This window comes from Arvicola amphibius, chromosome 12 (assembly GCF_903992535.2).
Source record: "Arvicola amphibius chromosome 12, mArvAmp1.2, whole genome shotgun sequence".
NCBI lineage: Eukaryota > Metazoa > Chordata > Mammalia > Rodentia > Cricetidae > Arvicola > Arvicola amphibius.
In genome coordinates, this window is record NC_052058.2 from 121,315,918 (window position 1) to 121,340,370 (window position 24,453).

A 24,453-nucleotide genomic window follows, 5' to 3' on the forward strand; every position below is an offset into this window, starting at 1 on the left:
GAAAATTGAACCTGGTTCCTTGAGAAGTGCAGAAAGTACTCTTAATAACTGAGCCGTCGGGCTGGAGAGATGGCTCAGTGGTTAAGAGCACCGCCTGCTCTTCCAAAGGTCCTGAGTTCAATTCCCAGCAACCGCATGGTGGCTCACAACCGTCTGTAATGAGATCTGGCGACCTCTTCTGGCATGGAGGCAGAATGTTGTATACATAATAAATAAATAAATAAATAAATAAATAAATAAATCTTTAAAAAAAAAAATAATTGAGCCGTCTCTCCAGCCTCACTTTAAAAAAAAAGTGAGCAGAGTGCTAAGCCCACCTGGACTGTAAAGCTCCAAGACAGCAGGACTGTTGCCTCTCTGAAAACAAAACAACCATGTGTGTATCTGCTCCTCATCATGTACAGATAATTAAATAATTTGCTATTAATTATTTGTGAAAATTCCTTTACACTCTATGAACATATGTCACTGTGACTGGGTTAATAAAGAAGCCGGCTGGCCAATAGCTGGACAGGTAGAGGTTAGGAGGGACTTGTAGACACAAAGAGAACACAAAGAGGAACACAAAAGGGAGTCTGAGAATCTCAAGGAGACTTGGAGAGAAGGAGATGAACTAAGAAAAGGTACCAGGCCACGTGACAGTGTAGAGAAGAAAGATGGGTTAATTTAAATGTAAGAGTAACCAGCCTGAGCTATTGACCAAGCATTTATAATTAATAGTAAATCTCTGAATGGTTGTTTGGGTGCAATTACTGAGACACAGAGAAACTCTGCCTACAGTTATTCCTTATGAACTACAGGAAATAAAATCAAGACTGGAAACATGGGCTCTTTGCTGTCCTGTCTCCCCAACCTGCGCTCAGCCACCCAAGTGCATCATTTTTAATAAAACAATGGGCATTTTGATTTGGTTTGATTCAACCTAATTGGATTTCTTGTGCCATGCAGACCTGAAAACCACGTGTTTTTCCTCTAGGAGCTCAGTTAAATACCCTGTGAGACTGCTCGCTCCCAACTTAACAGAAACAATATCCATCTGGAAAAACAACAGTTGGGAGCACCGGATACTCTTTCAGAGCACTGGGGTTCAATTCCCAGCACCCACATGGCAGCTCACAACTGTTTGTAACTCCAGTTCCAGGGGATCCAACACCTCTCACAGACATACAGTCAGGCAAGATACCAATGCACGTAAAATAAAAATTAATAAATAAGCCGGTCGGTGGTGGCGCACGCCTTTAATCCCAGCACTCGGGAGGCAGAAGCATACGGATCTCTGTGAGTTCGAGGCCAGTCTGGTCTACAAGAGCTAGTTCCAGGATAGGCTCCAAAGCCACAGAGAAACTCTGTCTCGAAAAACCAAAAAAAAAAAAAAAAAAAAAAAAAACAAACCCAAAAAAACCCCAAAAAATTAATAAATAAATCATGAAACATTGTTTTGCAGTATATTTAATAAATGAGTGTGATTACTCTCAAACATACAGTAACCAAGCTGCTAAATGTGCTAACCTAGAAGATGTACAGAACCAGGGGTGTATGATAACACTGGGGAGCTGGGACCAGAGGGTCGCTGGTTCAAGTCCAGCCTGGATCACTGGGAAGCTGGGACCTAAGGGTGGCTGGTTCAAGACCAGCCTGGTCACACAAGAAGATGCTGTTTCTTTCTTTTAAAAAAAAAAAAAAAAGATTTATTTATTTATTATGTATACAACATTCGACGTATGCCCGCACACCAGAGGAGGGCACCAGATCTCAGTACAGATGGTTGTGAGCCACCATGTGGTTGCTAGGAATTGAACTCAGGACCTCTGGGAGAGCAGTCAGTGCTCTTAACCTCTGAGCCATCTCTCCAGCCCCAGAGATGCTGTTTCAAAAAAAAATCTATTATTTTATTGTATCACTTGAAACACACCAGAAGTAATCTAGTATTTATCAAAGGAAGATTGAGGGCCAAGGAAATGTTGGAAGGAGGAGCTGAAGGTCAAGTAAGTTTTGGCTACACAACATTCCAGGTCTGCGTGGGCTACATGAGGCCCTGTCTCAATTTTTTTTTTTTGGGGGGGGTTTCTCTGTTTAGCTCTGGCTGTCCTGGAACTCACTTTGTAGACCAGACTGGCCTCGAGCTCACAGAGATCCACCTGTCCCTGCTTCCCGAGTGCTGTGATCCCCCCAAGGGTCCCCAGTCATCCTTTTGATGAGGAAAACTATGAAAATGATAGCACAAATAATTCATATTTGTAACAATCTGTCTTTATCCTTGGTGCTCACTTTTATTGTTTTATGGAATGAGGTTTTCAGTACTTTGACTTTCTTCTACATGATATACCATCAGGAGCATGAATTCATTACAGAAATAATGTGCTTTTTCTGACTTTGGAAAAGAAAGGCTTCCTTTTCTTTGCCTTTTTTTTTTTTAAATAGCAAAAACAGCCAGTTCGTTTTGTGGTTACTAGGCAACACTGCCCGGATCAAACCACTCTGAAAAAGAGAGAGGGAGATTCACATTATTTTGAATGGTAGTTGCTAGGCAATGCCTGAACATACCGCCATCTTTGATTGGGGCAAGGTATGTACTACGGAATAAAAAAGCCACGCAGACTGTGGTGGCCTGGCAATGTCTTAGCACTGTCGCCATCTTCAACCTGCTTATTGTTTAAAAAAATAGCATGTAAATTATTACAGCACACATGAAGGCTGGAACCATCACCATCTTCGAGCTATCGTCTTCATTCTCGTTATACAAAGGATGTGATGCTGTCCAGGAGCAATTTGAGCGCTTGGAAAGCACTGCTTGTCGCCATCTTTGTTAGGGTCAGGATGACTTCCGACTCTAACCCGGTTGGTGGGCCTGAGCTGAGGAAGAAGGCGGGAACTTGATCATCTCGCTTCGCCCTCTGGCGGCTCCAGCTAGCGGGTCGGTCGGCTTTGAGTAGCGCAGGCTCCCAGACCCACACCGAAGTCCCCCGGGGGTAGCTTCCAGATGGGGGATGAGGGACCGGGAAGCACGGTTCACCTGCTGTGCCTCGCGGCCTCCAGCGGGGTCCCCCTGTTCTGCAGGAGCAGCAGCGGCGGCGCCCCCTCCCGTCAACAGGTGGGCACTGAACTCCTGCACCTAACTGGAAGGGATTTGGGAAGCTGGGACTGCAAACCTCGCGGGGAGTAGATGCTGGGGACCTTGAGCCTGATTTCCCGAAGGAGGACTTTGGGCGCATGTGGGGGAGGCTGCAGAGCGGGACACCGGGTGTCAGTCGGGAGGGATTCGGCCGCACTACCGTGTTTCCCACTCCTTCTCAGCTTCCCTTCTCTGTCATCGGCTCCCTCAATGGAGTCCACATGTTCGGGCAGAATCTGGACGTGCACCTGAACTCTGCAAGAACGGAAGGCACAACTGTGGTGTGGAAGAGCTTCCATGACAGGTCCCTTGGCGGGAGCAAGGGGACAAGAGACAACCTGTTCTGTTATCCTGGCGTAGATGATCCCAGAATCCTGTCCGCAGTGCAGACAGAGCTGGCAGACTCCTGGGCTCATTCTCGCTTCTCCTCTCACCCCACAGCATTACCCTCATCCTTCTGTCGTCTGAGGAGGGCACCTCGGAGCTGAGCCTAGAAAGAACACTCCACATGGTGTTTGGGGCCATGGTGAGGCGAGAGAGCTGCACTCAGCCCCTTTCCCTCTGTGTAAACCCCTGCATTTCTTTCTCACACCTGGGTGTCCAGGTGCCAGGAACCAGCAGCCCCCTACTTCACACACGGGATCCCAGGCCTGATCCTCCTCTCTCTGAGGAGAATCCATTTTCCTGTACTAAGGTCCTGGTCTCCCATGTGACTCTTGTAGGTTCTCATTGTGGGACTTGAGGAGCTGACCAACATCCGGAACGTAGAGAGACTGAAGAAAGAATTGAGGGTGAGGCTGTGGGGCATGAGTGCAGTTAGATCCCTAAATCATGTCCGTTTGTCTGGAACGCTAGTCCCCAGTAGGCCCTAGGACATCTTGGGGAACTTGGTGTTCAACCCTGGGGCTGGCCCAGCTGGGTCCTAGAGTTTTCCCCTTTCCCCACCCCCGCCAGGCCAGCTACTGTCTCATTGACAGCTTCCTGGGGAACTCGGAGCTCATTGGGGACCTGACACAGTGTGTGGACTGTGCCATTCCTCCGGAGGGTGCCCTCATGCAGGTACTGGGGCGGCTACAGACGTGTGTGTGTGTGTGTGTGTGTGTGTGGTCTCCGTGTCACACAGCACCCCAGCACCCTCTTATCACTCTGGGGTCTAGCTTTACCTGGAACTCCTACCAGACTCCATCCTGACCACTCCCCTTCTCTGCGGCAGCTTCTCCTCCCTCTAGGCAAGCTCCCTTCTCCTCCGCCTCGTGTCCCAAGGTGTCCTCTGGTGGTCACCAAGTCAGTTTTAACCTCCGCAAGGGTTTCAAGCAGCCTCAAACTTCCCAGGTCCCACCCTGGGCAGATTCCAGTCTTCCTCCTGCCGGGCGGCCTGGCCTCTCCCAGCTTCCACGGGTCATGAACTGGGCCTTATTTCGGCAGTTAGTGGGGATCAAATTGTATATGTTGTTGAAACGATGGACTCCTACAGGCCTCCTGGTGCAGGCAGGCCTGTCAGCCCAGCTACTCTGGAGGCTGAGAAAGAAGATGCACAGTTTAAGGGCATCCTGGGCAACTTAGTGAATTAATTCAGTGTGGCTTGGCCATAGTGCTGAGCTAGCATGCCCAAGGCCTTAAGTTACATTTCCATTACTGAGGACAGAGGTTGTGTGACTCAGGAGCTTGCTAGCCCGACATGCTGGAGTCCACCGGTCCGGTGGCTGCTCTTCCACTCCAGGCCCAAGCCGAGAGATCCCTCCTTGCTTTATGACTCCTAGTCTACTCCCCTCACCAGGAAACCCTCTTAGGGTTCGCAGAAGCCACTGGCACGGCCTTTGTCAGTCTGCTGGTATCAGGCCGAGTGGTGGCAGCGACTGAGAGCTGGTGGCGCCTGGGCATGCCTGAAGCCGTGCTGCTCCCCTGGCTGGTGGGGTCCCTGCCACCTCAGGCCGCTCGCGACTACCCTGTGTACCTGCCGCATGGGAGCCCCAAGGTGAATGAGGGGGCGGGGGCGGGGCTGAGGCGGTGCCTCCAGTGGGCGGGGCCAGGCCGTGTTTAGCCCCACCCTGCACCCTGCTGCAGGTCCCGCATAGGCTGTTGACCCTAACGCTGCTGAGGGGTCTGGAGCTGTGTCTGCTGTGTGGGCCACGCCCGCCCCTCGGCCAGTTGGATCCACAGGTGAGGACAGTTGAGCTGCTGCCCCCCAGCACAACCCTTCATGAGCGCCACTCCACCTGCTGCAGTCCCTAGCCAACCAGGCTCCACTAGGTATGGACTCCTCCCCACCCCTAGCCCCGACCTCACACTGCTCACGCCTCCTGCAGCTGTTGGAACGCTGGTGGCAGCCACTGCTGGAACCCCTCCGGGCCTGTCTGCCACTGGGCCCTAGGGCGCTACCCGAAGGGTTCCCGCTGCACAGTGACATTCTGGGGTAAGGCTCGGTGGTGGGGTGCAGGGTGGAGTGGATGGGCCATTTGCCTTGTCAGCTCCCCATGGCCTGATAGTGCCTTTCCCCAGCCTGCTGTTGCTCCACTTGGAACTGAGACGCTGCCTCTTCACTGTGGAACCTTCACCAGATAAAGGTGCACAGGGAAGCGGCGGGTGAGAGGGCCGTGAGCCAGGGGCCACCTAGTCACGCTGCTCATTTTTCTCTAGAGCCTTCCCCTGAGCAGCGCCGGCGCCTCCTTCGAAACTTCTACACTCTGGTGGCTACCACACACTTCCCACCAGGTGAGTGGTAGGCATGGATCCCACATGGTGGACATGCCCTGAAGCAGAGAACCCAGCATCCACCTGAACTGCCCTGGTCGGTCTCAGCACTGAATTCTGTCAGTCTTTCGCAGGAAGGCCTGGTTCTGACCGGGCATTTGTCCCACACATGCCATTTCAACTGTGGGTGGGCCAGGGCAGGACAGCCATGAGTCTGTGGCTGGCCTGTGCTGTAGTGTCTCAGAAATGAGGACGCAGTGCTTCATCCTATAGCAGGGCCATCACCAGTTCTGGTGATCCCAACGCAAGCAAGGCCAAGTGGCAGCACTCAATCAACCATTCCTGTCACCCTCCGTAGTGTGGGGCAGAACTCTGCTCAAGCTGAAGGGAGTAAGGATCCTGCAGACTCCACATTGGGAAGTTGTCCCAGGTCTCTAAAGCCCCAAGAGACAGAAGCAGGGGCTGATGGTGCCCAGCCAGATAAAGATTTCACAAGTGTGCACACTTGGAGGCCTGCACTGGCGAGAGTGGGCTGCGATCCTCAGGAGGGTGACAGTGGTGCTGGTGACAGCCCCTGATGTCAACTAATGTTAGAACTGTCTGAGCTCACACGCAAACCGGAGGAAAGCAGCCGGGCTAGGTGGGAAGAGGATGATCGGGGAAGGAATGGGCTAGCTGAGGGGCGCTAGGCCCTCTGACTGAATTGTGGCTTCCAGGCCTGTAGCTGTGCTGCTCACACAGCCCTCCCCTTCCTTTCCCAGAACCAGGCCCTGCAGAGAAAGAAGAGGATGCAGTCCACCCAGCCCAGAGGCCCAGAGCTTGCTACCTTGTGCTAGGGCCAGGCATGGGGTGGCAGCTGGTGGCTCTGCAGCTAGGGCTGCGGCTGCTACTGTTGATGCTGTCTCCTCAGAGCCCCACCCATGGGCTGCGAAACCTTGCCACCCACACTCTACAAGCCCTTACCCCGTTCCTTTGATCACACAAGGGGTGGGCAGTCAATAGATGGGGTAATATTAGCGTCTCTCTGTTTATTCGCTCACAATAATACACGCCCCAGATGGGGAGAGGGAAGGAGGGTGGGCAACAATGGGGGGGAGGGGAGGAGGTACCGACTTCTCTGGCTCCTCTCCCCTCTGTGCTCCGGGGGACAAGGGAGGGAGGGTGCTTCCCTTGACCCCCGAATGTAAACAGCAGCAGATGAACAAAACAGAAGGCCAGAGGACTCAGGCTCCACCCCGGGGTCTGCGCTGTCACCACAGCCGCCTCCATCCCAGGGCTGCCTGGCACTGGCCACATCCCAGAACAAGTCCAGGGCTCAGAACTGCTGGGCCAGCAGCTCACACAAGTGACGGGAGACAGGCTCTTTGCTGGTGCGCAGGGTCAGGCGGTACATCTGTGGGAAGGTAGCAGCCATGAGATGAGGGAACCCAAAAAGGGGGTCAGAGAAGTCAGGTTGGTGAAGATGGAAGGCAAGTGAGAGGCACAGGAAGGAGGGTTGGGTACAGGGAATGTAGGGGCACAGCGAGGTCCTCCCTCATCACTCACTTGGGCCTGAGCATTGGGCTCCAGCCGAAGCAGACACCCCACCTGCAGGGCTTTCGTCTGGATGATTCCAGCACCCACGAAGTTCTCAGGGTTAGGGTCCACATTGTCCAGTAGAGCAGAGCCAAACCCCAGAAGCTAAAAAGGGATGGGTATTGAAACAGAGCTGAGAAGCCTCCAGGCTACCCCAGGTCAAACCCTCACGGGTGAAAACTGGTCTATCCAGTGGCCAGCACCCAGTAAATCTCCTGCCTCTCTCTCACCTTGGCTTTAGTAACTTCAGCATCCATGGGGTGGTTGGCTTTGAATATTTTCTGTGCTTCCTGCAGGGGGCTGGCAGGTTGAAAGCACAGTCAGGCCCAGGAGACTCTGCCCTGCCCCGCCCCTCAACCCCCTTCCACCTTTCAACCCCTGCCCCTCACAGGCTCAGCTGCTTCCAGCGCTGGAAAAAGTCTTGGGCAGCCATCTCCGTGGGCTGGAAGAATTTGTTGATGGTCACTGGTAGCTTCAGAGTGAGGGACTGGGCGGTGCCACCGTACCTGAACAGATGAGAGCAGCTCACCAGGCCCCATCCCTGAAGACCCGCCTCACTGCCCCCCACCCCCACACTTTGCTCCCTCCCACTCACCGGAAGCGCACCGAAAGCAGTGGAGGCGTCAGGAAGTCTCGCAGACACTCGATGTTGAGCACCTGCTGCACCTGGGCGCCACCGTCCACTTGTGCGGCCACACGCTTCGTCTGCACCACCAGCTGTGGCCACGGAGTTAAGGAGGCAAGGGACAGGGGTCCAGGGACGGGTGGCACAACCTGAGCGTCTGTCCGAGGCAGACGCACAGACTTCCTCCTGTGACATGTGGGACACCCAGAGATCTCCAATAGGTGACAAACCACATGGATCATGGTGAGCAAGATATCATTTTCTTAGCCTCAAGTGCAAACCAGGTACATGTAAAATGTCCTGAGGAGCCAAGAAACCACCCACCATTAGAACATGTCTGTCTGAGTAGCAGCGGCCACACACCCAGATGCAAGTAATCAGTGTCAACTTTGTGCTCAGGCCTGACTTCATGTCAAGAACATGTGCAAGGTAGGCTGGTACCTACACCCTACCCGCCCTGCTCTACTTCAGACATAAAACTGTCTGCCCTGGGTTCTGGAAAGGCTGGTCAACAAAGCAGAGGGTGAAGAACTAGCTGTTCTGATCTCACACATGTGGACTGAGGACAATATAGAAAAAGAGGGGGCCTGGATCTGCCATACACCTTCCAGAACATCCTAACTGCTCTTTCAAAATGGTGCAGGAAGCCAGGTTTGCTGGTGCACACCTATAATCCCAACACTTGGCAGGCAGAGGCAGACGGCTCATCTTGAATTCAAAGCCAGTTCAATCTGTAGAGTAAGTGGAGGCCACCCTAGGCTACACAAACAGCTTCAAAAACAACCAACGGTCCTCCTAGCAGAAGGAAGGAGAGCTACTTTTCCTGGAGGAAGGTTAGGAGGCAGGTCATGTAGCTGAGGTGCTGCATTCTTGGTTAACCTGACTGCAGGACCCTATAGCCCCATGGCATGAAGCCACACAGACATCAGCCAAGGTAAGGTGCCTGGCAGGGTAGCTGGGGTGTTGGAAGTCATATATTCTCTACATTGGGTTACTGTCATTTGTCCCTGGGTAGAGAGGCCTACCTACTATGCAAACAGTCTTAGAAGTGACATGTGCCTAACTCCAAGTGAGGAGCTGAACAGGTATGGAGCTGAGTGTCACTTCCCAGAGGACTACAGGGGTGGGGTGGGCACTCTCCAAGCCAAGAGCAGAGGATATGAGTCTGCAGCTCTCCAGGGTGGACCACAGTGGGCGAGAAGCTCTGGAACTGCACCGAAGTCTTGTTGCCATAGAATAGGTACATCCGACCTGCAGCGGGTGGGTGAAGGCTCCATCCAAGGTCCCCTGTTTCCATACCCTGCCACCAGCCCAGCCAGGGGGTGCTGCCAAAACCCACCCCTCCAGTACCCTCCCCTCCGGGCCACCAGGACACACCCAGGTTCTGCCGGAACTCGGACTTGACTCCAATCTGCAGCAACTGGTTCTCAAACAAGACCCCACTATTCTTACACACGAACCTGGCAGGGTGGTGGGAGTCAGGATGGCAGGGCTCCTGACCACCCGACTGTCCCCCTCCCTCCCCTCCCACTTCTCCAGAACTCACTTGTTGAGCAGTTCATCGGCTTCTGGGATGGGAGGGCCTATGTCCTCGGGACCTGGGCTGGGGAGAGGAAGAAGTGACATGCACAGGGGCTTGGGGACTTGAGGTAATCAGGTTAGGCAACACTCTCTTGGAAGGCAGATTCCCCAGAACCCACAGGCCAAGCTTCCCCAGAGACCCTCAGGAATGGGAGTGGGACCTTGGCAGAGGGATCTCCCAAGGACCCCAACTTCCACTGTTTTCTAACCTCTGCCAGTCATCAGAAACCCCTGAAGCCCGCCCCGGGGACATCCATCAACCCCATAGCCAGAGGCCACCCCTTACTCAGCAGCTGGAGCTGGGTCAGCCAACAAAGCCATGGGGCTCTCAGGGGCAGGGGGCTCCAGCTCGCTGGGCCATCCAATCCCAGAGCAGACAGAGAAGACAGGTGTGGCAGGCAGCCAATCCCAGAGAGGCAGCAAGAGGGCCAGGGAAAGAGAGGCAAGAGGGTTCAGAAGGAAGAGTGGGCTAAGACCCAGCTACGGGAAAGGACAGCAGAGGGCAGCTAGGGCAGCAGAGTCCAGAGTGGCAGGCAGAGGCTGGGGACAGCAGGTACCTGAGGAAGGCCTCCTCAGGGGTAGGCCCCAGGCTGGGCTGTGCGGTGGGGCCATCAGAGAAGACATCCACCAGCAGGTTCCCACCTACAGGGACTGAAGGTGCAGCAGGGGGAGGGGCTGCCCGCAGCCCCAAGAGGTCCGCGGAGGGGGAGGGTGTTGACTGCAATTAAGGCAAGAGAGGGTTAGGTGACAGGACAAGGGACAGGGGACCCAACCTAGCCATGTGGACCATAACTGGGCTCACCACGGTACTGGGGGTGGGTTCCACACCCCCATTGATGTCATTGTTGCTGGTGTCCCTACGGCTGTCATCCAGGGCACTGGCTGCCCCAGGGCCCTTCTTGCGCTTCAGCTTGGCCAGGATGGATGACTCACGCTCAGGAAATGGGGGCATTTCTTCTAGCACAGTAGCCTGTGGGCAGGATGGGAAGTTAGGGGGACTTACGGGCCAAGAGGGTGGTCCCAAGGCGTGGGGCAAGGGCTCTGACCAGAACATCGGTGCTGGCGACAGAGCTGAGGGTGAGGTACTCCACCGCCCGCTGCTGGAGCTCCACATCGGCATTGCGCAGCTGGGAGCCGGCACGTAGCACGCCCTGGATGGTGGCCTTGGTCTCGGGGAAAAGGTTGATGAACTTGATGTAGGTGGACAGCAGCAGGGCACGAGTGGCCACGCTGCACAGGTGGAACTTGGAGTGCAGCAGCGAGAACTGCACAGGCGGGCTGTGGGGGGTGGAGTCAGCAGAGACAGGCCCGTCACCCACACTCCCTAGTGCAAGGCTGTGACCTCACCCAGGTGGGCAATTGAAACGCACTGAGAGGGCTCCTAGGAACCCAGAATGAGGCTCCCTCACCTGGAGCGTGGGTCCCCAGCAATCAAGTTCCCAAACTCCCCAAGGATGTAGCCACCAACCTTCACCATGTTCTCATGGCACGCTGGGGCCTGGAGGGCCTGTGAAGGAACAAGGGAGAGGACGTGAGGACAAGGATAGAGCCCAAGGGGTCGAAAATGGGGAGGCCTGCGGGCAGTTAAGGGACAAGCCTGAACTCAGTGTCACAGTGTGACTCAGACCTCCCACACACACTATGGTTTAGTGCTTGAACCCCAGTTGCTGATGCTGTTTGGGGAGGTCCTAGAAACTGTGGGAGGTGGAACCTACCTGGAGAAGAAAGGGCAACAGGAAGTATGTTATCCTTGATTACTTCCTGCACAGCCATGGTCAGCTTTCACCCCAAGTTCTGTGTGTGCACATGTGTACACAGGAGTTCACGCCCGTGTCAGGCATCCCTCAGGCACTCTCCACCCTGAGACAGGATCCTCTCCCTGAACCTACAGTTCCTGTTTTGGCTAGACTAGCTGGCCGGCAAACCCCAAGAACCTGCCTGTCTCTGTCCCAGTGCTGGAGTTGCAGCCACACACAGCCGCGTTGGCTTAAGTCAGACTCTGACTGCACAGCAGGCGCTCACCCAGCCCTAGCCACACGTCTGCGGCCACACATGCCTTCCTGTCGTGACTGAACCCTCTGACCTTGTGCAGGGCCTGCTCTCCTGGACAAGGACCCAAACATGTGGGGACACACCTATGATGTGTCCTCTGCACACCAGGAAGGTCCCAAGATTGCAGGTCCCTTCTGGTGGGGAATATCAATGCCTAGCTGCTTTTGACTGGCAGCTGAGTTCCATCATGGGGTCAAAGTGAAGAATGCTAACCTCAAACACTGTCTTGGCAGCATAACCCTGGACATCGTCACGATTGGTGACGATCTGCAACACTCGGTACCACACTTCCTCGCTCACGTAGTCGCCCGCGATGCGGATGAGGTTGAGGATGGTGTCCACATACCAGCTGTAGTCCACTGCGTACTTCTCGGCCAGGATGGCCACCTTCAGCACCTGTGGCAGAGGGAAGGTGTGACTGACGCCGATGCCCACAGGAGGGTGACTACTGCCATTCCTGGAGTTCCGACCACTGTTGACCCCATCCTAACAGCCAAAGCCCCTCCCCAGTCTCTTCCCTCAGACTCAGGATTCCTAACTTTAGTCTTCTTCTCGGAGTCCCAGAGGTCTTCCTTCCAACCTAAGGGGTCAGACCCTAGCCCTCCTCCCCTAGATTCTGTGGTCCAGGTCCTGGTTGTCCTCCCCGGCCCCCAGACTCACAATCTCCTCTCGGATGGCATAGTCAGCGGTCTCCAGGTACCGCAGCATCTCTGACACGATTTGCTTGGCATTGCTCCGGTCACACATGGCATACAGGAGGTCGGCCGCCCTCTGCCTCACACTGACATCCCGCTCCGTCTGAGGAAGAAGAGCAGGACCAAGCTGGGTTCTAAACTGCACTGGGCCCATTGTAGGGCCACCAAGCACCTGGCCACGCTGAGTGGGGCAGAGGGCCGCACCTTGAGGGCATTAATGACGGTATCGATATGGGTCTTGACAGCCTCATGGGAGAACTCAGAGCTGGCCAGCGTGCACATGCTCTCCAGGGCCAGGTAGCGCAGGTTCGTCTCCCGGTGCTGCAGGAACTGGCCCAGCTGGTTACAGGCGCGGACCAGGAGGTTAGGCTCACTGCCAAGCACAAGTGAAGTACAGATGGAGATGGGACATGAACTGCTCCATCTCAGAGTGCCCTGAGGATCCAGGACCACCCTTCTGCTCACTCCAACATCCTGTTCTGACCCTCCTAGGAACCTAGACTTCTGGGCTCATATGCACTACAGTGGGGAATACAGTCAGCAGAAACCATCCTTTCTTTTGCAGGAGTGAACCCACAAGATAAGCAGCAACTCTGCACATACCTCAGAGGAGCATTTCACACCTCCGTCCCCTTCCGAGCAAGGATCCCAAGCCCCAGTCTCCTCCCTTAGACTGAGGGGTTCAGGCCCTGCTTTCCTTCCTCAAGCTCAAGTTTTTTTTTTTTAAAGATTTACTTATTTATTATGTATACAACATTACTTCCCTGTATGCTTGCATGCCAGAAGAGAGCACCAGATCTCATTATAGATGGTTGTGAGCCACCATGTGGTTGCTGGGAATTGAACTCAGGACCTCTAGAAGAGCAGTCAGTGCTCTTAACCTCTGAGCCATCTCTCCAGCTCCTCAAGCTCAAGTTTTAAGTCAGCCTTCCTTCCTCAGATATATCCCTTCTCTCAGCCCTCAGACTGGTGGCCCTGCCTCTCCACACCGGCCCCGCCCCCAGCACCTGTCATAGTGGATGATGAGGCTAATGGTCTCAAAGAGGATGGCGTTCTTGGCGTTGGAGTGCTGCACCTTCTTGGACTTGGGGGGCTCCTGGGCTTTGTTGAGCACAGTCTCGAGACACTCCACTAGCCGCCCTTTCACAGCCGCGTCCTCTGAGGAAAGGGGGGTAAGTGGCTGAGCTGCTCTCTGCCCAGTGGTCCCCAAGTCTGCAGTCTGCTCCAGCCCTCACCTCTGTGGGAGGGGCCCAGCTACATCTGAACTCTGCAGTCCCAGGCTGGGCCTTTGCCTATTATCTATTTCCAGGTCTAGGCTCTACCTACCCCACACTGACCCTGCTGGGAATGAGCTTGTTTCCTTTCAGCTGCACTGAGGCTCCTAAGTTTCACACAGAAGTATGGAGACCCCAGGAGACATCCAGAGCCACCATGGAGATCAAGCTTTCCCAAGGAGCCGACCCTCAGCTACCAGCCCAGAGAGCTGCTGCATACCATCCGGGCACCAGGGGTTTGCAGTTTTTGTTTGTTTGGCTTTTCTTTTGTTTTTGGGGGAGTGTTTCTCTCGTGTTGCTCTGACTGTTCAGGAACTCACTTTGTAGACCAAGCTGGCCTTGAACTCAGAGTGCTGGGATTAAAGGCTTGCACTACTACTGCCCAGCTCAAAGATTATGAGTTTAACAGAAACAAAATGATCAACGTCCCAAAGTGCCCCACTGCTGTGGTAGAGGGATACTAGCCAGACTGCAGCTGCATGAAACAGTTGCCAGGGATTCCAGTGGGGCACCCCAGGCCAGACCTCCCTGCTCTGGCCATGATCCTCTCCTCTGTAAAGCATGCGTGGTACCTAGCATGAGAGAGGGCTATGAGAAGGACATGGGCCCAGCTGTACCACCCAGGTGATATGCAGGACAGGGCACCGGGCCGTCCCCGCCTACAGCCTCGCTGGCAGCCGACGGGCCTCACCTGGTGGCGGGTAGCACTGAAGCAGCCGCAGCAGCTTCACAGAGAGCCAGGGCGCAGGAACGAAGTAATAGGTGTAGTCCTGGAGGTCGGTGGAGGCAGAGGAGACAATCTGCAGGGAGGCAGTGGGGGGACAGGAGGGACACGCTCACCAGGGCACCACAAGAGCCAGGCTTTACAGAAAGGGGAAACCAAGGCTTGGATAGAGTGTGGCCTGAGGGTGGGGTCGGAACTAAGCCTGGGGTTGGTGGAACCTTTCTTTGTTTTTGAACTAGAGTTCCACTAAATAGCCCAGGCTGGTCTCATGCAAGACCCCCCTTGCATGATTGCATTGTGCTCCAATACCTGACTCTGAATGTTCCAAGTAATGCTGGTGACATGGATGGTAGTGACGTGGGTGGCGGTGAGGTGGGTGGCGGTGAGGTGGGTGGTGGCAGTGTGTGACAGTCCCAAGAGCAGGCCAGAGCCCCTCCTGACTTATTCCTGGGCTCTACCTCCTCCATCAGCCCTTACTACCCTGGTTCCTGCATCTTGAGCACCGTGGGAAACTACTGAAGAGTCTGGAGCTGGGTCTGATCCTTCCTAGGCCCCTGGTCCAAAGCAGGTCAGAAAGGGACACAGTGAAAGATCAAAAGATTGTATGACTGTCCCTCCTCAGGGTGACCTCCTATTCTGCCTTGAAAATCCTTCTCCAAGTAGCCAGGCAGTGGTGGCGCACACCTTTAATCCCAGCACCCGCACCTGGGTGGCAGAGGCACACAAATCTCTGTGAGTTTGAGGCCAGCCTGGTCTACAGAGTAAGTTTTAGGACAGCCAGAGCTACAGAGAGAAACGGGACAAAACAATCAAACAAACAAAGACTTCCTCTAGGAAGTCTCCCCACAGCACTCTGCACAGCAACATGACCATGTCTCCTCATCTCTGCTCCCTTGTGGGCCTGGCACCTGGCACACTCACATGTGTGGGAAATGAGGGGCTGGGGACAAAATGAATGGTGGCACAGGTGTTCCTTTTGCCCAAGGATCTGTCTGAGATACTTCTGACCGCCCAGACAATATTTTGATTTTTCTGGTTGCCACCTGAGAAGCTCTCCCGGCTCCCAGACTGGGCTAGGACCCCTCTTAGAAACCCACGATGCTGAGCTCCCTCCATGACGCACAGCCTTCCTGGCAGCCGGTCGTGTTCTCCCTTCCCAGCAGGATGGGCCCCTTCAGGTCTGATTCAGACACAGAAAGCCAGGTACTCACAAGGCCCAGGGTGCTTTGAGGACAGTGAGGTGGCGAGAAGAAAAGAAAGAACAGGAAGACAAAGAGGAAAGAGCAGACGGCTTTGGGATGCTTGGTGGCCCCAGCTCCTGCTCTCAACACCTTAGCCACAGCAGCCAAGCTGCACACAGCACTGGTGTCAGCCCCCGAAGCATGGAGGAAAAGAAGCTGAGAAGTGAAAGCACTTGATTGCAGCTACAGTCTGGATGAAGCCAATGCCGACGCTTGGCTTGTAAGCGCAGGCTGGCTTGAAGGGGAAGGGAGGAGAGACAGAGGTGTCAGAGACAGCCAGTCTCCCACAGCAGTGTGAGAGCACACTCACCCGGCTCAGGCGAGACACAGCCAGGGAGATACAGGTCTTAAAGTCGTCTGGATTCTTCTTACAGAGACAGGTGATAAGGCTGACAGCGGCTGTGACCACTCCCTGCAGAGAGCACAGGCTTGAGGGCCCAGGCTTAGGGCCAGGATGGGGATGGGCAAACACAAGGACACTCAGGTAGGGGCAAGACGTATACAAGGGTGACTGTGTTTCAGATGAAGGGTAAAGAGATCTCACAGAACAGATTCACTGGGAGTCACTGTGAAGGCCCTGGCATCAGGGTAAGTCAGGAGTAAGGAGCACAGTCGGGGTACTGGGAATCTCGGGTGGTGCAAGAGTCAGATCTTTTATAGAGGCAAGTAATGGGCCTTGCTAGGGCTCAGAAAAAAGTCAGGATTTTTTTTTTAAAGGGGTTGGGTCAGAGATGGGGACAGTCCCTGGCAGCAAAAGAGATGTCAGGCAGGTAGAAAGGTTTCTAGAAAACTGGGGGCAGGTGACAGGCACTGGGGACACAGGACCTGGATTGGAATGTCATGGGGCTCCCAGCATCAGGGAAGAGGGCAGAGCAGGGGCTTCAGGCACTCGGGGCAGCCGGGCACCTCACCATGTGCTGATCGTTGAGCAAGTGCACTACGCGTGCTGTCCACTCGCCCATGGGCACCAGGTCAGGGGATGCCTTGTAGAGTCGAAGCAGGCACAGGGCTGCACTTTGCTTCACACTGTCCATGCTGTCCCTGTGGGGACAGCACACGGCAGTCAGGCCTCCCTGGACCCAGTGCACCCGACTTCCTACTGCTGTCATGTGGTCAGGATAGGACACAGACAGGCAGAGTGACCCCAAAGCATCTGAACACTCCCCCGACTGTCCCAAGGACTCATCATCCACAAAACTGGCAGAACCAAACAAAATGTGCTGGCTGGCTCTGCCCTGCGATCTGCATGGGGATGGGAACAGTGTGGTGGGCGCGCTAGGTGAACACTCTGCCATGGAGTTCATCCCCAGCCTGCTTCCATGTATCCACACGTGAGTGAAGGATTCCCTTGTCCTGCCCAGTTCCTGCCCAGACAGATGACAGACCAAGGCACAGGCTCGGTGTAAACCGCACCACACACAGATGCAGCCAGGTAGAAAAGATGCGTACAGATGTAAGTCCAGACCCAGCCGACTTCAGGGGAGCAGGGAGGGAGAGGGGGAGTCAGAGGACAGGGAAAGGCTTCCGTGGTGTCCTGCACATATGTGGTGCACATAAATTCACACAAGCACACATAACACATAAAAAAATGAATAAATATATTTAAAGGAGTAATAAGCTGTGGCTGGTGACAAACACTTGCCATCCTAGTCCTAAGGAGGCTGAGGCAAGATGACAATAAATTAAGACCAGTCTAAACTACATAGTGATTTCAAGGTCAGGCTGGTAATTGGACAGCACCTCCTCCATCCCCCTTTTGAGACAGTCTCTCATCATGTAGCCCTGGCTAGCCTAGAACTCAGTAGGTATATTAGAGTAGCTTCAGATTCACATAAACTTGTCTGCCCTGTGGCCTGCGAGCTGGGAATAACAGCACATGCCACAATGCCTGCAAGACAGGGTGGAGGCAAGAAAGGCGGTGGCTCAGTGGTTAGTACACACTGGTTAGGACCCCAATCGGCTCCCAGCCACCTTATCTCCAACGGGAGGGACCTTCCTCCTGCTTCAGACCTCTGAGGACACCTCTACTCAAGTACACAGAAACACAGGTAAGATCTAGAATAAAACAGATCTTTAAGGTAAAAGGGGAAATCTGGAGATACGTTTGGTAGCTCATCCAAGTAATCCTAACATTTGTGAGGCTGAGCAGGAAGATTAGAAGTTTAAGGACAGCCAGGTGGTGGTGAATCCCAGCACTGGGGAGGCAGAGGCAGGTGGATCTCTGTGAGTTCAAGGCCAGTCTACAAGAGCTAGTTCCAGGACAGGCTCCAGAGCTACAGAGAAACCTTGTCTCAAAAAACCAAAAAGAACAAAACCAAAAAAAAAAAAAAAAAAAAAAAAAAAAAAAACAAAAACAAAGTTTAAGGACAATTTGGGTTACACAGTAGGTTCAAGGTCAGCCTATGAGGGCTCTATGAGACCGTGTCCCCCAAAACAAAGAAACAAACAAAATTCTGTCTCAAAACAACAATCAACCCAGCAGTTTGACTCCTAGGAAACAACACAAGAGCACTTCAGACAGCACTCAGATGAGAACAGCGCATCTGCCAAAAGGCAGAATCTGTGACAACCAATAAAACATGCTCTGTCCGGCGTGTGTGTGTGTGAATAGTATAGTGTGTGTGTGTGCGTGCATGTCTGTGTGCGTGTGCACATCAGGGCACATGCATGTGAGGACCAGAGGTCAATGCTGGCTAACCTCCTCCAGCTCTCTACCTTATTTTTCCGAGGAAGGTCTCTCACTGAGCCTGAGGCTCACTGATAAGGCTGGGCACACCATTCTGTCTTGGCATAGCACGCCATGGTTGGAGCTATAGTGGTGATGCTCGGCTTGTGAATTCTGAATGTGAGGTTCATGCTTGCACCACGACTGACCCATTTCCCCAGCTCCATGCAGAAGTCTGACACCCACTACAGATGGACAAATTCGAAAACACTTTGCCGAGAAAAAGCCACCAGACCTCTTCATACAGACCAATGGGATAGATTAGTGATCTCCAAGTGGGCATGGGGTAGTGTGAAGACCTGATTAGACATTGCTCTCTCTGGCAGTGACAACACTGCTCTGGATTTAGGTAGTGGTGATGGTTGCACACAAGATTACATTAAAAACCACTGCTCCGTGTACAAGTAGCAGATTTGAGCTAGGCATGGCGGTACATGATTGTAGGGAAACCTCAGGAGGAGTGGCAGGATCCCCCAAATTCAACAGCAACTAGGACCACATTCTGAAATCCTGCACAAAAGTAAACAAATAATAGGCACTGAATTATGCTGGACAGTGTAGCACACTATCACCCCAGTATTCTAGAGGCTAAGAGCAGGAAGACTACTTTAAGGTCATACTCAGCTACACAGTGAGTTCAAGGTCAGCCTTGAACTGGACTACTCTCACACACAGAATAGCAGTACTAAGTCTTGAAGTAACCCTCTCGGACAGTGCTCAGTCTTGCCTGGCCTGCATCATTTCACAGGTGAACCAAGCAGTGTAAGGTGCAGTGGTCATACCTGCAATCTCAGCATTAAGGAGGTGGGAGCTGGAGGATCAGTTCAAGACAAACCTGGGCGACATGAAGTCCTGTTTCAAACAAACAAACAAAAAACCAGGCTGGCAGCCAGCCTTGACTGTTGTATGCCAAGGATGAAGACAGGTAATTCTGCACACAGTCCCCAGGGGTGTTTATTTCTAGGTCACCCACACTTTGATGTGTGGCTTCCCACAGCTTCTACTAAGACAAGCTTTTCTCAGCTCCCAGAGGCTGCATAGCTCCCCCAGATCCCTGCCTGAGCCCAGGCTTGTCAGGGTTGGCTGCTCCTGGCTGGCCTGGTGGGCCTGTGCAGGCCTCATTAACTGACCAGTTCAAGATGCCATTAACCAATATGCTCTTGCTCCCTCATCCAAACTAAAGTCTTTTTCTTATTTTGGGTTTTTGTTTGTTTATTTTTTGAAACAAAGTTTCTCTGTGTAGCTTTAGATAGAGCCTGTCCTGGAACTTGCTCTGTAGATTAGCTGATCTGCCTGCCTCTCCTTCCTGAGTGGGATTAAAGGTGTGCACCATCACCATCTGACCTTTTTTTTAAAAACAGAGTCTTAGACTGGCCTTAGGCTTGTCCAGTCCTTCTGCCTCCTTCAGGGTCCACTCCACCCAGATCAGCCACACTTGTCAAGAACACCAGGGGCACTTGTCTATAGTGCCAGAAATAGAGATCTCACTTCTAGATACAGCAGCCACAGCGACTTTTCTCAAAGACAACATTGCGCCCACTGTTCACCAGCCTCACACATTCCAGTCACCCCCACTTCCATGGGAAGCAGAGGCAGACTCCCCAAAGTCTCTCATGCTCACTACATCCCATCCAGAGACTCCCTGGTGACCACAGCCCTTTTGTGGAAGGCACCCACATCCTCCAGTGATCACTGGCGCCTGACTGTCCCAGTGCATTGCTTCTGGGGAGCCCACCTTGTTAATGGAAGCACTTGCTGCTCTTCCGTTCCCAGTTCCCACATCAAGTGGATCTCACCCTCCTGAGACTCCACCTCCAGACGACCCCATGCCTCTGGCCTCCAGGAACACTGCACTCATGTGCACACACCCAGCCACAGACAGACACACCTACACATGATTTAAAATAATAACACTGACTGCTCTTCAGAGGACCCAGGTTCAATTCCCAGCACCCACAAGGCAGCTCACAGCTGTCTGTAACTCCAGTTCCAGGAGACCCGACACTCCCCAACACACACATTCTCCCCCCACACACATGTAGGCAATACACCAATCAATAGTGATAAAAATAAACTACTTAAAAAACAAAGAAAAGAAAGACCCAGGTGAAGCTATTTTTCACCCACCCTCTGGTATGCTCACTACCCTGTGTATTTTTTCTTTTACTAGGAAAAAACAAACAAGTAAAATATTGTCTTGGGCTAGAGCACTGGCTGCAGGGCAGGTAGTGGCACATGCCTTTAATCCCAGAACTCGGGAAGGAGAGGCAGGCAGATCTCTGATTTCGAGGCTAGCTGATCTACAGAGCAAGAGTTAGAGACAGAGGCAGTTGGAGCTCTGAGTTCAAGGCCAGCCTGGTCTACGAACAGAGTTCCAGGACAGTCAGGGCTGCCACACAGAGAAATGATCTCAAAATATCAAAAACCAATAACCAATAAAAGAGAGAATTAAGCCGGGCGGTGGTGGCGCACGCCTTTAATCCCAGCACTCGGGAGGCAGAGGCAGGCGGATCTCTGTGAGTTCGAGACCAGCCTGGTCTACAAGAGCTAGTTCCAGGACAGGCTCCAAAGCTACAGAGAAACCCTGTCTCGAAAAACCAAAAAAAAAAAAAAAAAAAAAAAAAAAAAAAAAAAAAGAGAGAGAATTAGTCTTGAAACAGAGTCTCATATAGCCCAGGATGGCTTTGAACTCCCTAACTGTCAGAAGACGACTTTGAACTTCTGCTCCTCTTGCCTCCATACCCAACTTCCAAGGGTCCCGGGGTCTGGTGTGGGCTAGGCAAGCATGCTCCCAGCAGAGCTCCAGCCCCGCCCACCGTGCATCTTCTTCAGGGGCTCTGGCACTTGGAACACAGATCTACTTGCACTGCTGCCTCGGAAGTCGGAGTCAGGTCACACACGGATGTGGACTGCTCAGGAAAGGAGGCCAAGAAGCTCTCTGCAGCAGTCAGGGCTCATGGCCACAGCTGGCGCAGCTAGTCTGGCTGGAACACCGAGACTGTCCACCTCTGGTGGTGGCACCACTGTCACCCATCAGTGCTGCAGGCACAGGGCAGATGCTGTCTCGTGAATGAGATGAAGGAATGAAACCATCACTTCATGGGAGACACTAATGCTGTGTCTCGGACACACATCCACCAGGTGGGGGATGGGTCCTTACACCCAGGCAGCCTGGTGATGTGATAGAGACAGAGCCACTGTGGTCTAAAGCCCAGGTAGGAGAATTTAGGCAGGTGCCACAAAGCTGGCTCTCGGTTTTGTTTCTGCCCTTTTGCTGTGGTCCCCAGTGCCTCACCCAGCCACCAGGATTCGGGGAATGTCAGCGGCAAAGGCCTCGCCCATCTCACGGCTGCCCACATTGGCGATACAGTGCAAGGCCAGGCACATGAAGGTGGGGTTGCGGCTGGCCAGGTCATTCTTGATGGCGTTGTTGATGAGCCGGATCAGCTCTGAGTTCGAGTTCACCAGGACTGAGATGAACAGGTACCCCTAGGGGGTAGAGAGGGGACAGCTGAGAGCCTGTGGCTAAACGGCACTAGACTAACATGTAGCACTATAGGCCCCAGGCTTCCTTCCCTCAAACCCAGGGGTCCAGAACCCAGCACTCATCCTGGCCCCCCCTCCGCCCATCCTGCCCCCTCCCTCCGCCCCAGCACCCACCCACCCTGATCCCCTCCCTCCGTCCCAGCACCCACCCACCCTGGTCCCCCAGCACTCACTATCTGCTTTTCTGTGTACTTGTTGGAGCTTAGCAGGTTCACAGCCTCCATGTGTCCAAAGTCAATGTCATGGCCAAGCAGGAAGATGAAGAGCAGCTTGCACACATACTTCTTCTTACTGTAGCCATCTAAGGCCTTGTCTCCTGAGGCAGAGGAGGAAAAAGGAGCCCTGTGAGGAAGACTCCAGAACACTGGTTCCCTCCCCCAGGGCTTTGGGTCACAGCCTGCCTTTGAACTTGGAGCGGATGTTGGCCAGTTCCTTGTTGATCCTCTTGATCTCAGCCTCTTTGCTCTTGCCTGTGGAGAGAGGGTGAGGCACATGAGGCTATAGTCAGCCAGCTGCCGTCACCTCCCCTGCAGGGTCTGAGCTGAAGATGTCCATTACCCACACCTCACTGGGAGCTTGCTCATCAGCACCCAGTGCAAGGTTCTAAGCTTTCTGCCCTCCTGGTGGCCCATGAACTACAGGGTTTATATCCCGCCACCAGAGCCTAAAGGCCCATCTCTCCTGTCCTGTCCCTGAGTACCCCATGATAGAGCTGTGACCAATGAATGACTGAAAAGCTATCCTGGTTCCTGTCCCCTACCTCAGCAGCAGCACCTGATGGCAGACCTCCCAACACCACTCTCTTCCTTGTGTCCTAGCTCTCTAACCCCTAGGTTCATGCTGTCCCTAAACTTCTGCTATGACAGAGATGCCCTCTGGCCAGGGCTGTCTGATGTTCCATGCACCCTGTTGTGTGTGTGCTGCCTGTCTTCTGGCTACAGTGACTGCCACCAGAGCCCCAGGGTCACAGCTCCTCTAAACAGAGCCCCATTCTAAAGTGGGGACCTTCAGAGCATTCCCTGCACTGTGACATACCATTACCACCTCACCCAAACATCGTTTGCAATCACTCAGGTTTTTCTGGCACCTTCTCTGCCTCCCTCCCATCCTCCCCAAACACTGGGCTATATACATTATATACACTGCCTCTGCCTCCCTCCCATCCTCCCCATACTCTGGCTATATACACTATATACACTGCCTCTGCCTCCAGCCACCTCCAGTGTTCTATTACTTTGGTCTCAGTGCCTGCAACTTCCTTCGAGAGACACTTTCCACTCCCTTCTGTATAAGAAGTTCATTTTTATAATTATATCTTTCGTGTGTAAGAGCATTTTGCCTGTATGTCTATACCAAAAGCATGTTTGGGCAAATGGAGGCCAGAAGAGGGCATCGAATCCCCTAGAACTGGAGTTATGTTGGGATTCAAACCCAGGTATTCTCGAAAAGCAACAATTGCTCTGAACCACTGGGCCATCTCTCCAGTCCTATTATTACGTCCCAAGAGCCTCATTATATAGACCTAGCTGGCTTTGTACTTAGGATCTTCCTGCCTTAGCCTTCTGAGTGTTGGAACAACAAGCCCATGGCACACTCCCAGTTCTTGCTGTTCTAGGATTGAAAACTTCAGGCCCGGGTTTAAGAGCACTGACTGCTCTTGCAGAGGACCCAGGTTCCATTCCCAGCACCCACATGGTAGCTCACAAATCTAATTCCAGTCCCAGATGATCTGAGGGCCTCTTCTGACCTCCTCAGACACCAGGCACAAACATGGTACACAGAAATACATGTAGACAAAACACTCATTTACAGAAATTCAATCTTTAAAGAAAAAAATCCTTGGCTGAGCAGTGGTGGCACGCACCTTTAACTCCAGCACTCAGGAGAGAGGCAGGTGGATCTCTGTGAGTTGGAGGCCAACCTTGTCTACAGAGCAAGTTTCAGGACAGCCAGGATACAAAGAGAAACTCTGTCTCAAAAAAAAAAAAAAAAAAAACACCAGAAAAAAGAAAATCCCAGACCTTTGTATTCTACCTCACACAGCAAACATCCAACCAACCAGCCCCCGAAGGGCAGTGTGGGCAAGTTTGTCTAGCGGGCACACCCGACTCACAGAGCTCCATCACCAGCACTGGAGAAACAGAGAAGGAATATCAAGATACTGACGCGAAGGGCAGCACTGCCGATATGCTGGGTTATAGAAACATGGCTAAAATTAACTTTGGGAGTAGGCGATGGTTCCACGGGTGAACACGAGTCCCCGAGGCTAGGAGTCTAGCACCTGCAGCGCTGGATATGGAAGCACACATCTGCATCTCTAATGCTGGCATGGTGGAAGCCAGATCCCGGGGATGTGCTGGCCGGACAGGCTGGCTGAACTGCCAAGCTCCAGGTTCAGGGAGACCATTTCCATCACTAAGGTGGAGAGCACCTGAGGAAAACACCTACGTGTGCACGCACACGCATCACAAGCACATACACAGAGGTAGGATAAAGTAAGATCTGAATGCGTCTTTCTATTTTAGAAACATGTAGTCACACCAGCAGCAGCTGGCACACCTGCCCGTATTCAGCCCTGGGAGGGGGTCCCCTAAGGGCAAGGCCAGCCTCTT

At 53.2% G+C, this 24,453-nt stretch overlaps 2 protein-coding genes across 2 annotated transcripts in view; one reads left to right on the forward strand and one right to left on the reverse strand.

Moving 5' to 3' along the window:
* Window positions 1–2,589: 2,589 nt before the first annotated feature.
* Window positions 2,590–6,819, forward strand: Fuz (fuzzy planar cell polarity protein). Its single transcript, XM_038313605.1, has 11 exons — window positions 2,590–3,091; window positions 3,295–3,416; window positions 3,554–3,638; window positions 3,835–3,903; window positions 4,067–4,171; window positions 4,890–5,087; window positions 5,177–5,272; window positions 5,419–5,525; window positions 5,612–5,676; window positions 5,750–5,824; window positions 6,565–6,819. Exons 1-11 carry the CDS (start codon window positions 2,981–2,983, stop codon window positions 6,777–6,779), a joined length of 1,248 nt encoding a protein of 415 aa, XP_038169533.1. The 5' UTR covers window positions 2,590–2,980; the 3' UTR covers window positions 6,780–6,819.
* Window positions 6,807–24,453, reverse strand: part of Ap2a1 (adaptor related protein complex 2 subunit alpha 1) — a 29,060-nt gene continuing 11,413 nt past the window's right edge. Inside the window, exons 2-23 of the mRNA XM_038313604.1 lie at window positions 22,243–22,311; window positions 22,015–22,157; window positions 21,591–21,784; window positions 16,482–16,611; window positions 15,881–15,982; window positions 14,297–14,405; window positions 13,339–13,489; window positions 12,536–12,704; window positions 12,297–12,434; window positions 11,850–12,032; window positions 10,994–11,091; window positions 10,631–10,862; window positions 10,387–10,554; window positions 10,142–10,302; window positions 9,550–9,606; window positions 9,381–9,463; window positions 9,165–9,254; window positions 7,974–8,097; window positions 7,768–7,884; window positions 7,609–7,678; window positions 7,349–7,483; window positions 6,807–7,196 (exon numbers count right to left, since the gene is read on the reverse strand). Coding sequence (XP_038169532.1) covers window positions 7,119–7,196; window positions 7,349–7,483; window positions 7,609–7,678; window positions 7,768–7,884; window positions 7,974–8,097; window positions 9,165–9,254; window positions 9,381–9,463; window positions 9,550–9,606; window positions 10,142–10,302; window positions 10,387–10,554; window positions 10,631–10,862; window positions 10,994–11,091; window positions 11,850–12,032; window positions 12,297–12,434; window positions 12,536–12,704; window positions 13,339–13,489; window positions 14,297–14,405; window positions 15,881–15,982; window positions 16,482–16,611; window positions 21,591–21,784; window positions 22,015–22,157; window positions 22,243–22,311 — 2,801 coding nt within the window. The 3' untranslated portion in view covers window positions 6,807–7,118. The remainder of the gene's footprint in view (window positions 7,197–7,348; window positions 7,484–7,608; window positions 7,679–7,767; window positions 7,885–7,973; window positions 8,098–9,164; window positions 9,255–9,380; window positions 9,464–9,549; window positions 9,607–10,141; window positions 10,303–10,386; window positions 10,555–10,630; window positions 10,863–10,993; window positions 11,092–11,849; window positions 12,033–12,296; window positions 12,435–12,535; window positions 12,705–13,338; window positions 13,490–14,296; window positions 14,406–15,880; window positions 15,983–16,481; window positions 16,612–21,590; window positions 21,785–22,014; window positions 22,158–22,242; window positions 22,312–24,453) is intronic.

Coding starts and splice junctions, on each gene's coding strand:
- Fuz (XM_038313605.1), top strand. CDS start 2,981: ATGGGGGATGAGGGACCGGGAAGCACGGTTCACCTGCTGTGCCTCGCG. Junction 3,092..3,294: donor GCGCCCCCTCCCGTCAACAG/GTGGGCACTGAA, acceptor ACTCCTTCTCAG/CTTCCCTTCTCTGTCATCGG. Junction 5,526..5,611: donor CTGCACAGTGACATTCTGGG/GTAAGGCTCGGT, acceptor GCCTTTCCCCAG/CCTGCTGTTGCTCCACTTGG.